The sequence below is a fragment of the Geotrypetes seraphini genome, chromosome 7 (assembly GCF_902459505.1).
Source record: "Geotrypetes seraphini chromosome 7, aGeoSer1.1, whole genome shotgun sequence".
Classification (NCBI taxonomy): domain Eukaryota; kingdom Metazoa; phylum Chordata; class Amphibia; order Gymnophiona; family Dermophiidae; genus Geotrypetes; species Geotrypetes seraphini.
In genome coordinates this window covers 103,823,440-103,838,502 of record NC_047090.1, presented here as the reverse complement: position 1 = coordinate 103,838,502, position 15,063 = coordinate 103,823,440, and the positions used below count along the sequence as shown (strand labels likewise).

General features: G+C 44.7%; 1 protein-coding gene across 3 annotated transcripts in view; it reads left to right on the top strand.

The window, feature by feature from the left end:
* TEDC1 (tubulin epsilon and delta complex 1) overlaps positions 1–15,063 on the top strand; it is a 130,755-nt gene that overhangs the window by 88,944 nt on the left and 26,748 nt on the right. For 2 of the 3 annotated variants that reach the window (XM_033953317.1, XM_033953315.1), the window contains exon 5: positions 726–824. The exons of the other annotated variant lie outside the window; for it this stretch is intronic. In XM_033953317.1, the coding sequence (XP_033809208.1) occupies positions 726–824 (99 nt within the window). The remainder of the gene's footprint in view (positions 1–725; positions 825–15,063) is intronic. 3 annotated transcript variants of the gene reach the window in all.

Here is a 15,063-nt window from a genome sequence, read left to right as displayed (position 1 = left end):
TTCAAGGGGAATCCTCATCGGCTTTGGGTGCTGGCAAGCAGGGTTCCCCTTCGTGCGTGAACTGAAGAAATGTACAGCAGGTGCATCTTTGCCAATATTCAGCATTTCATTACTATCAGCTGTTTCTAACTTATCTACATTTTCAGATGATAGACTTCTGGCATAAGGTTTGATATCATCAGCGTTTCATAACTGACTTGGAAACCTCCAACCTTTTCTGCTTCTCACTTCCACCCTAAGTAGAATCTGTAACTCTTCTTTGCCACTTTTCAGTCCTCCAAGCTTTTCTGCTTCTCACTGCTAACCTAAGTAGAATCTGCAGCTCTTCTTTGCCACTTTCCAGCCCTCTGACCTGAATTGCGCAGAGATAAGGAGAAAAGCATTCATCTGTGTTGGTTTCAGTGTGTGTCAGGTTAGGGAAATTGACTACTTCCAGTTCGCATCAAATTTCGGTTTTCAGAGATTTTCAGTTTTCAGAATTTCGGATATAGGATCTTGTACATGTACCCATGCAGGGAAGAGTGTGTGCTTACTATTTTTGCCTGTGTTAAATTATAAAACCACCCTTTAAATAAATAAAACCATTTCTTCTTTTTTTTTTTTAGCTACCTCATTAAAATAATATCATTCATTAACCTTTTTATTATCTTCACCCCTGTAAATAGATAAAAGAACAATGTAAAAAACAAAATATCTTAAATTTGTAAATAATTTGTATATTCCAGATTCATTTGTATACCAGAGGCTGTCACATAGACCCGAATATCAACCATTTATCTGTCACTGAAACAGATCTGTTAAAGCAGCCAGAAAACTGTAATAAGGTAATTTATTTACTGTGGAGATTCTTGTTTTATGTCTGGACCCCCATCAGTCATTGTAATTATGAAGATTTGTGCAAATATTAGCTTTCGTTCAAAAGAAAATTGTTAATCTTGTTAAATAAAGCATTGCGCACCAACTTGGTGGGCTGTTGAAAAGTGATTTATATTTATATAAGGAAAAGGAGATTGGATTTTATTTTCACAATCATATTAAAAAAATTTTTTTTAGCGTAGGTGACATATCATAATAAAACAAACTCTAACAACAATCAACAACTGCTGGTAGAGTCCACTCTCAAAAAAGTCATCCAGTACTAGGGTTTATGCCTCTGCACCACCAGGGTGTGAGGGTCACTACATGGACAAATTTGGATGATGTCTCTACCAAAATTCAATGTTAACCAGTAGAGTCTTAAATTACAACTTCTATATGTCCTTCTATTTTAAACATCTTGCACAGAAATTGACAGATTTTGAGCAATACATTCCCCTTGGAACATGTCGAGGATCATCAACAAACTACTCACAGCCTTTTTCAAACTCGAAAATATATGGCTCGGACAGTGTTTGACGTCTTTGAAATGTCATCCAGAGCATCAGCCATGTCCGCGGTGATGAGACGTCTGGCTTGGCTGTGAGTTTCAGACATAGATATCAATCTACAGGATCATCTAGCCAATATTCCATGTCTAGAAGAAGAGCTTTTTGGTGAAAGAGTAGAGGCGACTACCCAAAAGCTCACTCAACATGAGCAGAACTGGAGCTCTTTGTGCAACTGGACGACGTTCTGGGGGAAGAGCAAGCTATACAGGAAGGATGGACTCCACCTCAGCGGAGACGGAACAAGGCTACTTGCAACCAACATTAAGCAAGAAATCGAGAAGTTTTTTAAACTAAGAAAAAGGGGAAGGCCGACAGTCGACCAAGAGTCGATGGTTCGGGAAAAGGTATACACAGAGGATACCATGCAAGAAGATTGCGGGGAAGACTCACCGGATCATAGGCAAGATAGAAATCCTGACGGATTGAAAGGGACGGAAGGAAGAAAATGCAAGAAAGTAATAGGCCGCAAACTTAGTATATGTACACAAATCCAAGGAGCCTAAGGAATAAGATGGGGGAATTGGAAATTATAGAACAAAAAGATAACCTAGACATCGGCATCATGGAAACATGGTGGAACGAAGAAAACGTCTGGGACACTGTGCTACTGGAATACAAGCTATACCGCAGAGACAGAGAGGACAAAAGATGGGGATATTGCCCTATACATAAAAGAGGGAATTGAGTCTACCAGAGAGAACATGCTGGAAACAAAAAATAAGGTAGAGTCTCTATGGGCCAAAATACCGGGAACAAATGGAATGAAGACGAAGATCAGCATCTACTACAAACTTCCAGGGCAGTCCGAAGAGACTGATGGAGAAATGACGGGCGAGGTTAAACGCAACTACAAGGGAGGCCATGTAGTTATCATGGGTGACTTCAATTATCCGGGGATAGATTGGAACCTAGGCACCTCCGGCTGCAGCAGGGAGACCAAGTTCCTGGGTACTGTAGGCGATTGCTTCCTGGAACAACCTGTCAAGGAAAATACGAGAGGAAATGCAATTCTGGACTTAATTCTAAATGGACTATGAGAACCTCAACAAGGTATAGAAGTAGAAGGGACGCTGGAAAACAGTGATTACAATATGATTCACTTCAGCCTGGACACAAGAACAAAACATCGATCCAGAATGATGGCCATGTCACTGAACTTCTGAAAAGGGAACTATGAAGGGATGAGAATCATGGTGGGGAAGAGGATAAGCATTTTAAAAATGCTAGAACAAGCATGGTCCTTATTTAAGGACACAGTCACCGAGGCGCAAAATCTATATATACCACGTATCAACAAGGGTTCCACGAGGAAAAAGAACAAGGAACCGATGTGGCTCACTGTAGCGGTGAAGGCAGCAACCAGAGACAAGAAGACTTCATTTAAGTAATGGAAATGGACAAAAATAGATGAAAACTGGAAAAAGCACAAACAACATCAAAGCATACTTGCTTGATGTTGTTTGTGAGAGGAGCCAAAAGAGACTATGAAGGAAAAATAGCCAAGGAGGCAAAAAATTTTAAGCCGTTCTTTTGATATGTTAAGGGGAAACGACCCACAAAGGAAACAGTGGGGGCCGTTGTATGACCATGGAATAAAGGGAGTACTAAAGGAGGACAAAGCCATCGCCGACAAACTAAATACATTTTTTGCATCTGTATTTACCGAAGAAGATATATCCAATATACCAGAAGCCAACAGGCTATATACAGGAAACGAAGATGGGAAACTGACAAGGTTGACGGTCAGTCTAGAAGAGGTATGCAGGCAGATTGATAGGCTTAAAAATGATAAATCCCCAGGCATCCATTCGAGGGTAATCGAGGAACTGAAAGGGGTTATAGCTAAACTGCTTCAACTAATAGCCAATCTGTCGATCAAATCAGGAAGAATTCTGGAAGACTGGAAAGTAGCGAATGTTACGCCGTTCTTCAAGAAAGGTTCAAGGGGAGATCTGGGAAACTACAGACCAGTGAGTCTGACTTCGGTACCGGGAAAGATGGTAGAGGTGCTGATAAAGGACCACATCATTGATCACTTTGACGGATACAAACTGTTGAGGACCAGCCAGCACGGATTCAACAAAGGAAAATCTTGCTTGACAAATTTACTGCACTTCTTTGAGAGAGTAAACAGGCAGGTAGACAAGGGTGACCCAGTAGCCCTTGTATACCTGGATTTCCAGAAGGCGTTTGACAAGGTCCCGCATGAATGACTACTTTGAAAAATTGTGAGCCATGGAATCGAGGATGATATACTCATGTAGATTAAAAACTGGTTGGTGGATGGGAAACAGAGAGTGGGGTAAATGGACAATACTCGGACTGGAAAAGCGTCACGAGTGGAGTGCCGCAGCGTTCAGTGCTTGGGCCCGTGCTCTTCAAAATATTTATAAACGACCTGGAAATTGGTACAACAAGCGAGGTGATTAAATTTGTGGATGATACAAAGTTATTCAGAGTGGTGAGGACACAGAAGGATTGCAAAGACCTACAACGAGACACAAATGCCCTCAAGGAATGGGCCGCGAAATGGCAAATGAAGTTCAACGTGGATAAGTGCAAGGTGATGCATGTTGGTAACAAAAATCTTGTACACAAATACAGGATGACTGGTGCAGGACTCAGAGAGACTCCCCAGGAAAGAGACTTGGGAGTACTTGTAGATAAGTCAATGAAGCCATCCACGCATTGCGAAAAAGGCGAACCTAATGCTAGGAATGATTGAAGAAGGGGATCACAAAAACATTGGAAAAGGTTATAATGCTGCTGTACCGGGCCATGGTGCGCCCCCCATCTGGAATACTGCATCCAACACTGGTCGCCGTACATGAAGAAGGACATAGTACTACTCTAAAGGGTCCAGAGAAGAGCTAAAAAATGGTTAAGGGACTGGAGGAGTTGCCGTACAGTGAGAGGCTAGAGAAACTGGGCCTCTTCTCCCTTGAAAAGAGGAGACTGAGAGAGGACATGATTGAAACATTCAAGATAATGAAGGAAATAGACTTAGTGGAGAAAGAGAGATTGTTCACCCTCTCCAAGATGGAGAGAACGAGAGGGCACTCTCTAAAGTTAAAAGGGGATAGATTCTGTGCAAACTTAAGGAAGTTCTTCACTCAGAGAGTGGTAGATATCTGGAACACTCTTCCGGAGGCTGTTACAGGGGAAAGCACCCTCCAGGGATTCAAGACAAGGTTAGACAAGTTCCTGCTGAACCAGAACGTACACAGGTAAGGCTAGACTCAATTAGGGCACTTGTCTTTGACTTAAGGGCCGCCTTGTGAGCAGACTGCTGGGCACGATGGACCACTGGTCTGATCCAGCAACGGCAATTCTAAAAGGCCCTCTTCTATCAAACTGTGATAGCAGTTTATAGCACGGTGAATCGTGCTGAATGGCCCGCACTGCTCCCGATGCTCATAGGAACTCAATGAGCGTCGGGAGCAGCGCAGGCTATCAGCGCAGCCCCCCGCGCTAAAAACTGCTATTGCAGTTTCATAGAAGAGGGCTTAAGTCTCAATCATGTAAGTCAGCTTCAAGACCAGCTGCTTATTCTTACAAGAGATGATTCCCTGCAGTATCCTCTTCCTCTAAACCACCACCACAGAAGAGGCAAAATGTAGAAAGATCTCAGAAATCCCAGTTGTCTGCTTCTCAAAAGCCAGCACAGTCCTTTTGATATGCTTTTAGAGAGCAAGGTCAACTTACCACCTACACAATCTCCCTAACTTATCGGAGGTCGTCTACAGTTTTATCGTCGACGTTGGGCTCTCATTACAATGGATGCTGGGGTCCTTAAAGTCATCATGAAGGGTTACTCCCTTCACTTTAAAGCAGTATCTCCAAATCACCCAAGAGAGTCCTCTCTCACATCTCAATAGGCATCTTCTTCAGGAAATCGAAGCTTTTCTTCAACTAAATGCCATAGGAATAGTTTCTCCTTCACAGAAAATCAAGGGTTCTACTTCAGGTATTTTCTGATTCCAAAGAAGACAGGAGGTCTTCATCCAGTTCTTGACCTCCAAAATTTAATGTAGTGCCTAGTAATGGTGGCAGCAGCTCTACGAAATCACGTGCTGCAAGTATTTCCATATTTGGACGATTGGTTAATAAAATCTGCATTACCTCAAGCAGTGCTTTCTGCAGGAAACTTGACAATAACATTTCTTCAACAGGGTTTCGAAGTCAACTTTCCAAAATCTCAACTTCAACCCTCTCAATAGCTTCAATTCATAGGTTCAAACCCCGCGCTGCTCCTTGTGACCCTGGGCAAGTCACTTAATCCTCCATAGCCCCAGGTACGTTAGATAGATTGTGAGCCCACTGGGACAGAGAGGGAAAATACTTGAGTACCTGATTGTAAAAAACCGCTTAGATAACCTTGATAGGCGGTATATAAAATCCTAATAAACTTGAAACTTGAGCACTTCTCAACAGTGCATCAAAGAGCTTTCCTTGCACACCAAAGACAAGATATGCTGGTACATCTTTGCGAGCAGGTCTCTCTTCTGCAAACTATTTTGGCCAAACAGATGATGCGACTTTTAGGTCACATGGCTTCTACAATCTATGTTACCCCTTTTGCAAAACTTCATCTCAGAACGGCTTAGTGGAACCTAGCCTTTCAGTGGTCTCAAGCTCTCGACCCCTTCTCTGAAAGGATAGCAGTCACCTTACCTCTTCATCAGTCTCTTCTGTGATGGATGGATACGACCAATCTTTCCAGAAGTCTTCTTTTTCATATCCCTCCACATCAGAAAGTACCACAGATGCATACTTTCGGGAGCTCACCTGGACGGTCTTCATACGCATGACAGTTGGTCTGTTAAAAATAAAAAAAAACATTCCACATCAACCTGTTGGAACTCAGGGCAATTTAATATGTTCTTCAAACCTTGCAGTGCAGCCTTTCCAATCAAGTCCTCCTGGTTCATACGGACAATCAGATAGCGATGTATTACTTCAACAAGCAAGGAGGGATGGTGGCTGTCCTTTGTCAAGAAGCTGAATACATTTGGAACTGGGTAATTGCTTGCATCATTTTTCTAAAAGCTGTCTACTGTATATGCAAGCGTTTCGGAACACCCTACAAAACAAACTCAGCAGGTTTTACAACCATATGAGTGGACTCTCAACTCCAAAGTATTCCGCCACATTTTCTCACTATGGGGGACTCCTCACATAGATCTGTTTACCTCTCCCCACAATCACAAATTGCCTCAATACTGTTCTAATCAGTATTCTCCTCAACATTTGGAAGCAGATGCTTTTCTTCTGATTTGGTCAGACAAGTCCCTATATGCCTTTCCTCCAATCCCTCTCATTCTCAAGACATTAGTCATACTCAAAACAGAGTCAGCCACCATGATCCTGAAAACTCCTTGGTGGCCCAGGCAACTTTGGTACTCCCTTCTACTTCAGCTGAGTGCTAAGGATCCATTTACCTTGCAAATATTTCCATCTCTGCTCACTCTGAGTCAAGGGTCTCTTTTACATCCCAATCTGAACTCGCTACACCTCACTGCTTGGTACCTCTTGGCCTTGAATTCAGAAGATTCTCATCTCTCTGATGCTGTACAAGCCATTATTGCTGCTTGCAGGAAACCTTCTACTCAGCAATGTTATCAACAGAAGTGGACACGTTTTCTTATGTGGTGTACTCTCCAACACCAGATTGCTCTATCTGCTTCTCTATCCTCAGTATTGGATTATCTTCTTCATCTCTAAAAACTACTTCAGTCAGAGTTCACCTCAGTGCTTTTGGTGCTTTCCATGTTCTTCTCAACAATAAATCTCTGGCCTCTCATCTTCTTTTTGCCAGGTTTATGAGGGATTTTTCAATTCTAAATCTCCACTCAAGCTACCTCCAGTGGTCTGGGAACTTAATATGGTTCTTGCAATTTTGATAAAACCATTTGAACCAATGGCTTCCACTCATCTCAAGTTTCTAACTTGGAAAGTAGTCTTCTTAATCTCTCATGTCTGCCCGTAGAGTGAGTGAACTTCAAGCCTTGGTGGCAGACCTACCATTCACAATTTTTCATCATGATAAGGTAGTCCTCCGCACTCATCATAAATTCCTTCCAAAAGTGGCTAAGGGATTTCATCTCAATCAATTTATGGTGCTACCAGTATTCTTTCCAAAGCCTCATTCTCATCCTGGAGAAACAGCTCTTCACACTTTGGACTGTATGCGTGTCTTGGCTTACTATATACAAAGGACTAAGCTGCACAGAACATCATCTCAACTGTTCCTTTCCTTTGATCCTAACACATTGGGCAAACCTGTAACCAAAAGGACTATTTCTACATAGTTAGCGGCATATATTTCTTTCTGCTATGATCGGGCTGGGCTGCAACTAAACTAAAACTAAACTAAACCTTAAGTTTATATACCGCATCATCTCCACAAAAGTGGAGCTCGACACGGTTTACAGGAATTAATATAGAAAGGAACTCCAATGGAAAGGAGAAGGGCTTAGTAAAAAGAAAGAAAGAGGAGACTTACCGTATTTTCACGCAAATAACACGCACCCGTATAAAACGCGCACACGGGTATAGCGCGCAGAAATCACGATGATATGCACAAAAACTTTGGTATACCGCGCTCACGGGTATACCGCGCATGCTGCCCGACTCTCCGTTCACCCCCCCCTGACTTCCGTGCACTGCCCCGCCTCTCCGTGCGCTGTCCCGACTCTCCGTTCACCCCCCCTGACTTCCGTGCACTGCCCCGCCTCTCCGTGCGCTGTCCCGACTCTCCGTTCACCCCCCCCTGACTTCCGTGCACTGCCCTGACTTTCCGTGCGCTGTCCCGCCTCTCCGTGCGCTGTCCCGACTCTCCGTTCAACCCCCCTGACATCCGTGCACTGTCCCCCCTTGAAGGTCTGTCCCCATCCTGAAAGCCTGATGCCCCCCCCCGACGTCCGATACATCCCTCCCCCCCCCCCGAAGGACCGCCGACTCCCCAACAATATCGGGCCAGGAGGGAGCCCAAATCCTCCTGGCCACGGCGACCCCCTAACCCCACCCCGCACTACATTACGGGCAGGAGGGATCCCAGGCCCTCCTGCCCTCGACGCAAACCCCCCTCCCCCCAACGACCGCCCCCCCCAAGAACCTCCGACCGCCCCCCCAGCCGACCCGCGACCCCCCTGGCGACCCCCACGACCCCCCCACCCCCCTTCCCCGTACCTTTGGTAGTTGGGCCAGAAGGGAGCCCAAACCCTCCTGGCCACGGCGACCTCCTAACCCCACCCCGCACTACATTACGGGCAGGAGGGATCCCAGGCCCTCCTGCCCTCGACGCAAAACCCCCTCCCCCCCAACGACCGCCCCCCCCAAGCACCTCCGCCCGCCCCCCCAGCCGACCCGCGACCCCCCTGGCGACCCCCACGACCCCCCCACCCTCCTTCCCCGTACCTTTGGTAGTTGGCCGGACAGACGGGAGCCAAACCCGCCTGTCCGGCAGGCAGCCAACGAAGGAATGAGGCCGGATTGGCCCATCCATCCTAAAGCTCCGCCTACTGGTGGGGCCTAAGGCGCGTGGGCCAATCAGAATAGGCCCTGGAGCCTTAGGTCCCACCTGGGGGCGCGGCCTGAGGCACATGGTCGGGTTGGGCCCATGTGCCTCAGGCCGCGCCCCCAGGTGGGACCTAAGGCTCCAGGGCCTATTCTGATTGGCCCACGCGCCTTAGGCCCCACCAGTAGGCGGAGCTTTAGGATGGATGGGCCAATCCGGCCTCATTCCTTCGTTGGCTGCCTGCCGGACAGGCGGGTTTGGCTCCCGTCTGTCCGGCCAACTACCAAAGGTACGGGGAAGGGGGGTGGGGGGGTCGTGGGGATCGCCAGGGGGGTCGCGGGTCGGCTGGGGGGGGCGGTCGGAGGTTCTTGGGGGGGGGCGGTCGTTGGAGGGAGGGGGGTTTGCGTCGAGGGCAGGAGGGCCTGGGATCCCTCCTGCCCGTAATGTAGTGCGGGGTGGGGTTAGGGGGTCGCCGTGGCCAGGAGGGTTTGGGCTCCCTTCTGGCCCGATATTGTCGGGAAGTCGGCGGTCCTTCGGGGTGGGGGTGCGAGTGGTCCTGCCGGAGGGGGGGGATGTATCGGACGTCGGGGAGTCGGCCGGGCAAGAGGGCTTGGGCTCCCTCTTGCTCCGATCGTGGGTGCGGGTGGGAGCGCGTGCGAGCGGTCGTTCGGGGTGGGGGTGCGAGTGGTCCTGCCGGGGGGGGGGATGTATCGGACGTCGGGGAGTCGGCCGGGCAAGAGGGCTTGGGCTCCCTCTTGCTCCGATCGTGGATGCAGGTGCGGGTGGGAGCGCGTGCGAGCGGTCGTTCGGGGTGGGGGTGCGAGCGGTCCTGCTGGGGGGGTGAATCGGGCGTCGGGCGGGGTGGGAACTATGTTTAAAAACTTTGGTATAACGCGCTCACGCATATAACGCGCGAGGGGTATGCGCGGTAGGTAAAAACGCGTATAACGCGCGCGTTATATGCGTGAAAATACGGTAGTATAATGGAGAGGGAGGGAGTAGTTACATTTTAGCGAAAAGCCAGGTTTTCAAATGTTTTCGGAAGCGTTGGAGGGAGGTCGAACTCCGAAGAGGGGTAGTGAAGCTGTTCCACAGCTCGGTGATCCTGAAGAGGAGGGATGTCCCAAGTTTTCCTGTATGAGATATGCCTTTTAAAGAGGGGAAGGATAATTTGAATTTTTGAGTGGATCCGGTGGAGGTAGGATTCGAAGAGAGCCAAGATAGAGGAAAGAGGGGAGGAAGGATGCCGTGTAGAGATTTGAAGGCTAGACAGGCGCATTTGTAGTGAACCCTGAGGATAACTGGGAGCCAGTGAAGCTTAGACAAAAGCGGGGAGACGTGGTCGAATTTGCTCTTAGCGAAGATTAGTTTGGCCGTGGTGTTCTGAATCCGCTGAAGTCTGTGAAGACTTTTCTTTGTTAGGCTTAAGTAGATGGAGTTGCAGTAATCCAGTCTGGATAGAATAATGGATCGAAGGACGTGTAACAGCATAAAAAGTTGAGCGAGTCCACGAGAACTGACTGCTGCCATTCACAGAGCGGTGCAGGACCAGGCAGGAATGCGATAAACTCATGCCTGCCTTGTGCTCCGCTCTGATACTTGGAGTTCAGCTCAGGAGTCAACAGAGGTAAGGGCAGGATCTGATGAAATGTTGCAAAAGTCCACTTTCTAAAACTATCAAAAGTTATCAATTAATGAAGCAACATTTTAATTTGATCAGTTATTTCCTCATATGCACAAGGGAAAATTTGTCACTGAAACCTGTATGTCAGAAGTACATACTGTATGTAGATATTCAGTTTTACTGATGCACAAAGGGCATCCAATAAATAAGGTGAACATAAACATAGCATCACTTATTATTTAAATTCACCTCCCCCCCTTTTTTTACAAAACCATGGAAGCGGTTTTTAGTGCAGGCCGGCACGCTGAAAGTCTGTGCTGCTTCTGACTTTCATAGAGTTCCTACGAGTGTCAGAAGCAGCGCAGAGTATTCAGTGCGCTGGCCTGCGCTAAAAACCATTCTGTGGTTTTGTAAAAAGGGGGGCTTATGTATTGACTCTTGTAATTCAACCAAGATATAAGCCAGTGGTCTCAAACTCAAACTTTTTGCAGGGCCATATTTTGGATTTGTAGGTACTTGGAGGGCCGCAGAAAAAAATAGTTAATGTCTTATTAAAGAAATGACAATTTTGCATGAGGTAAAACTCTTTATAGTTTATAAATCTCCCCCCCCCCCCCGAAGGCCTGCATGTTCCCCCCTTCTTTGCAGTGTTCTCCAGCTTCCCCCTGGCCTCCCGGTCTTAGTTTCAGCTAATTACCGCAGCCTGCAGAGAGGATCACTGGTGCCAGGGGCAGGATCACGGCAGAGTGAACGTGCTGCTGAGGATAACTGCAGCCTGCAAAGATCGCTACAGCACCAGCGATCCTCTCTGCAGGCTGTGGTAATTAGCTGAAACTAAGACCGGGAGGCCAGGGGGGAAGCTGGAGGATGCTGCAAAGAGCGGGCAGCACTAGTACAGACTGCGGGCCGCAAAATAATACCTGGCGGGCTGCATGTGGCCCCAGGGCCGCATGTTTGAGACCACTGATATAAGCAAACAATGTCTTGTACAGTCAGTATGCATTTTTGTTAGAAGATATTTGCACAAGGCGAGGTCAATAAATATGGTGAATTTAAACTGTTCTGATGCTATATTGGACACCCTTTCTACATCAGTAAAACTTAATATTTATATATGTACTTCTGACAGAAGTTTTAATGACAAATCATCCCTTCTGCATATGAGGAAATAACTCATTAAATGAAAATGTTGTGTCAGTAATTGCTAACTATTGATAGTTTTGGAAAGTGGACTTTTACAACATTTCATCAGTCCCTATGAACAAATTTAAGAGAAACATGAATTGTTTATGTATAGTGCCAGCTGTGTAATGGACTCTCATTTCTTAAAATGCTCTACAGTTATTTTTTGCATTCTGTTTGTTTGGAATAAATTCCTGTAGATTGCAAGCAATTCAGTCCAAGCAATTCAAATATTTCATTCCCAGTAGTTACTGCATTTTATCTTTTGAAAACACTGCATTCTCTTTGTCTTGTTTTATTATGTGATTTTAATGTGTCCTAGTTGTATGAAGTATCTGTGGCACATATCCATGTGATTAAATAGTGAAAATCCTGCGAGAGACCTCATCTCCATTTCTCTGCAAATCCTCTCAAAATAAACTTGTACAGCAGGATGAGGATTACTCTCAAATTTCTCCAGTATTAATTAAAACAGTTTGTAATTCTTTCAACACTAAAAACATGGCAGAAACAGTATTTCCATTATGTATATCACTGAAATATTTTGCCACAGGAAGATTGTTATGCTTCTATTTGGATTGTGTTGTCAGACATACATGTAAAGCACATTATCTAGGATGAAAATGTTGATGATAAAATTTGATGTTATATGTTTATAATTATTACACTCTTTGGTGCGCATTTTTGAAGCAGCTGGATGTGTTTTTGAACATTTTGAGATATCTATCTGCTAAAAATATCTAAATCACATGTTTCAAACAGACAGAATTTGAACATTTTCCACTAAGTTCATCCAAATAGCAAGGGGGTGGTTCTAGTGCAGCCTCAAAATTAGGATGTCTTTCAGTGAACATGGAACAGGAAGAAATGCCTGTGTCTAAAAAGGACAGTTCAGAAATCGGTCAATGGCTAATCTTGATACCTTAGACCTTCAATAAATCGCTTATAATACTTTTTCTAAGGTACTTAATTCTCTTTCACCATCAACTTTAACTTATCCTTTATATGCGAAGAATCAATAGTGTGGGTTGGATGATGGCGGCTATCTGTGGATCCCTGACGAAGCGAAGGCGAAACATGTTGGGTCCAACCGCTTAGTCACTGAATTGAGAAAATTATTAAGATAAGTACAAAACATAAAATGATAGAGTTATTTAAAATTATAAAATAAGAAAATTAAGCCTAGACTAGTGAGGATTTAACACATGGTCCTCCCCGGAAAACATGACCTGTAATGGGACGGAGGAGGGGTGTTTCTGAGGTCTTTAGCATTATTATCGCATATAAAGGATAAGTTAAAGTTGATAGTGAAAGAGAATTAAGTACCTTAGAAAAAGTATTATAAGCGATGTGTCTAAAAAGGAAGCACATTTTTATCTAGACCTGTTTCTATCACATCCAAGTTTTTTTAAAAAAATGCTTTGAATGACTAGCTGACCACTGGCTGGATTAAGAATTTGTATCTCAGGATAAAAAGGGAGGAGCCTAAGGCCTGATTGGCTCAGATGACTAAGGCCCCTTCCCTGTACATCACATGAGGCACCAGGCATTTTGGAGTGGCGGGCCTCAGAGCAGGAGGGACAGATCTTCCCTCTTGCTCTCAACTTATAAACAGGTAGGGGGAGGGAGCATCCAGTGGCAGTAGCAAGTGGGCATCCCTCCTGCTGCGGCCTTTTCATGTGCGGGTCCAGCAGAATAGAACAAGCTTCTGGGTTATATATAGCAGCAAGGGAGCTTGAGTGTGTTTTAAAAGTCTGTTAAAATGCCATTTGTTCTGACAAATGAAATATAGCGGCTGAGGAAGATGAGAATGAAATATTTTCTGCCTTGTTTATACATTTTGTTACCAAGAGGGTTTGTTATGGGAAAAGTGTCATGGGGTTATCATGATGTGAAGATTTGACTGTTGATGTTTATTGTATGCATGTTTGTGTTTCTTAATGCGATATTGTATTGCATAGGTGGAGGTGGGAATATTTCAATAATTCATCCTCTTGGAGTAGTGGTTATAGATCCCCAGAAAAAGTCAATTTTCTAGACACCACAGTTTCTAATAACAATGGTTATTTACAACCATCTACAGTATATACAAGAAACCTACAGACAGATGCAGCTACCTCCGTACTTTAACCCCTCACATAAAAAAATCCATTATATACAAGCCACATGATACCACCGTATATGTTTTGACCCTAGAGATAGAGATAAACACCTAAAAACCCTGACTGAATCCTTCAAACAAAAATGATACAACCTAAAATCTTGAAGAATATTGCTTCCTCCCTTAAAACACTCAGAGAAAACTTATTGTAGTACAAAGAAAAGAAAACCACAGAAAGAACCCCCTTGGTAGTGACATACAATTCAGAGCTAGAAAAACAGAAAAATAAGATCTACAACCACTACTAGGTCAAATGCTGCTGCTAGAGATAGGAGAACAATGATTATCCTGATCAAGATGAGTATAAGTGGCTAAACCTAAAAGAGCAGTGTCTGAAATTTTCAGTTGCGGAATCCATTCTTGTTGGGATGAAGGATGTTGGCTGTTTCTAAATAAATCAATTGTGATGCTACAAGATTTTCGGTCCCAAAAAGGGAACAGGGCACACAGTACATAATACAAATTAAGCCATTATGCAAACAATATGTCCTCAGTGGAGAGGAGTAATGAATTATTAAACAACATAAGAATCATAAACATTTCAAAATTCTGCAAAGCTTCCAAAAGTGCTTCAAGAATGTCTCCTAATATTCCATTTCACTGAACAGTGTCTGAACAGCGCAGGAAGCCAAAAATTTCAAGCCCTTTTTTAGATATATAAAAGGAAAAAAACCAGCAAGAGAGGGAGTGGGCCCTCTCGACGACCAGTGAAGAAAAGGGTGCATTAAAGAAGATAAACAGATTGCTGATAGGTTAAATTCTTTCTTTGCCTCTGTCTTCACAATTGAGGACACTACAACAATGCCAGAAACAGGGAGGATATTCATCGGGGACATAGAGGAAAGTCTCGCAACAGTAAATGTGGAGTTTGATATGATATACTTTCAGATTGACAAACTAAAAAGTGACAAATCCCCTGGACCGGATGGAATTCACCCGAGAGTATTAAAGGAGCTTAAGATAGAAATTGGAGAACTATTACAAACCTTAGCCAACATGTCAATTAGAACCGGGCAAATACCAGATGACTGGAAGATAGCAAATGTCATTCCAATTTTCAAAAAAGGATCAAGAGGAGAACCAGGTAACTACAGATCTGTGAGTCTCACATCAGTTCCTGGGAAGATGGTTGAAGCACTAATTAAAGATA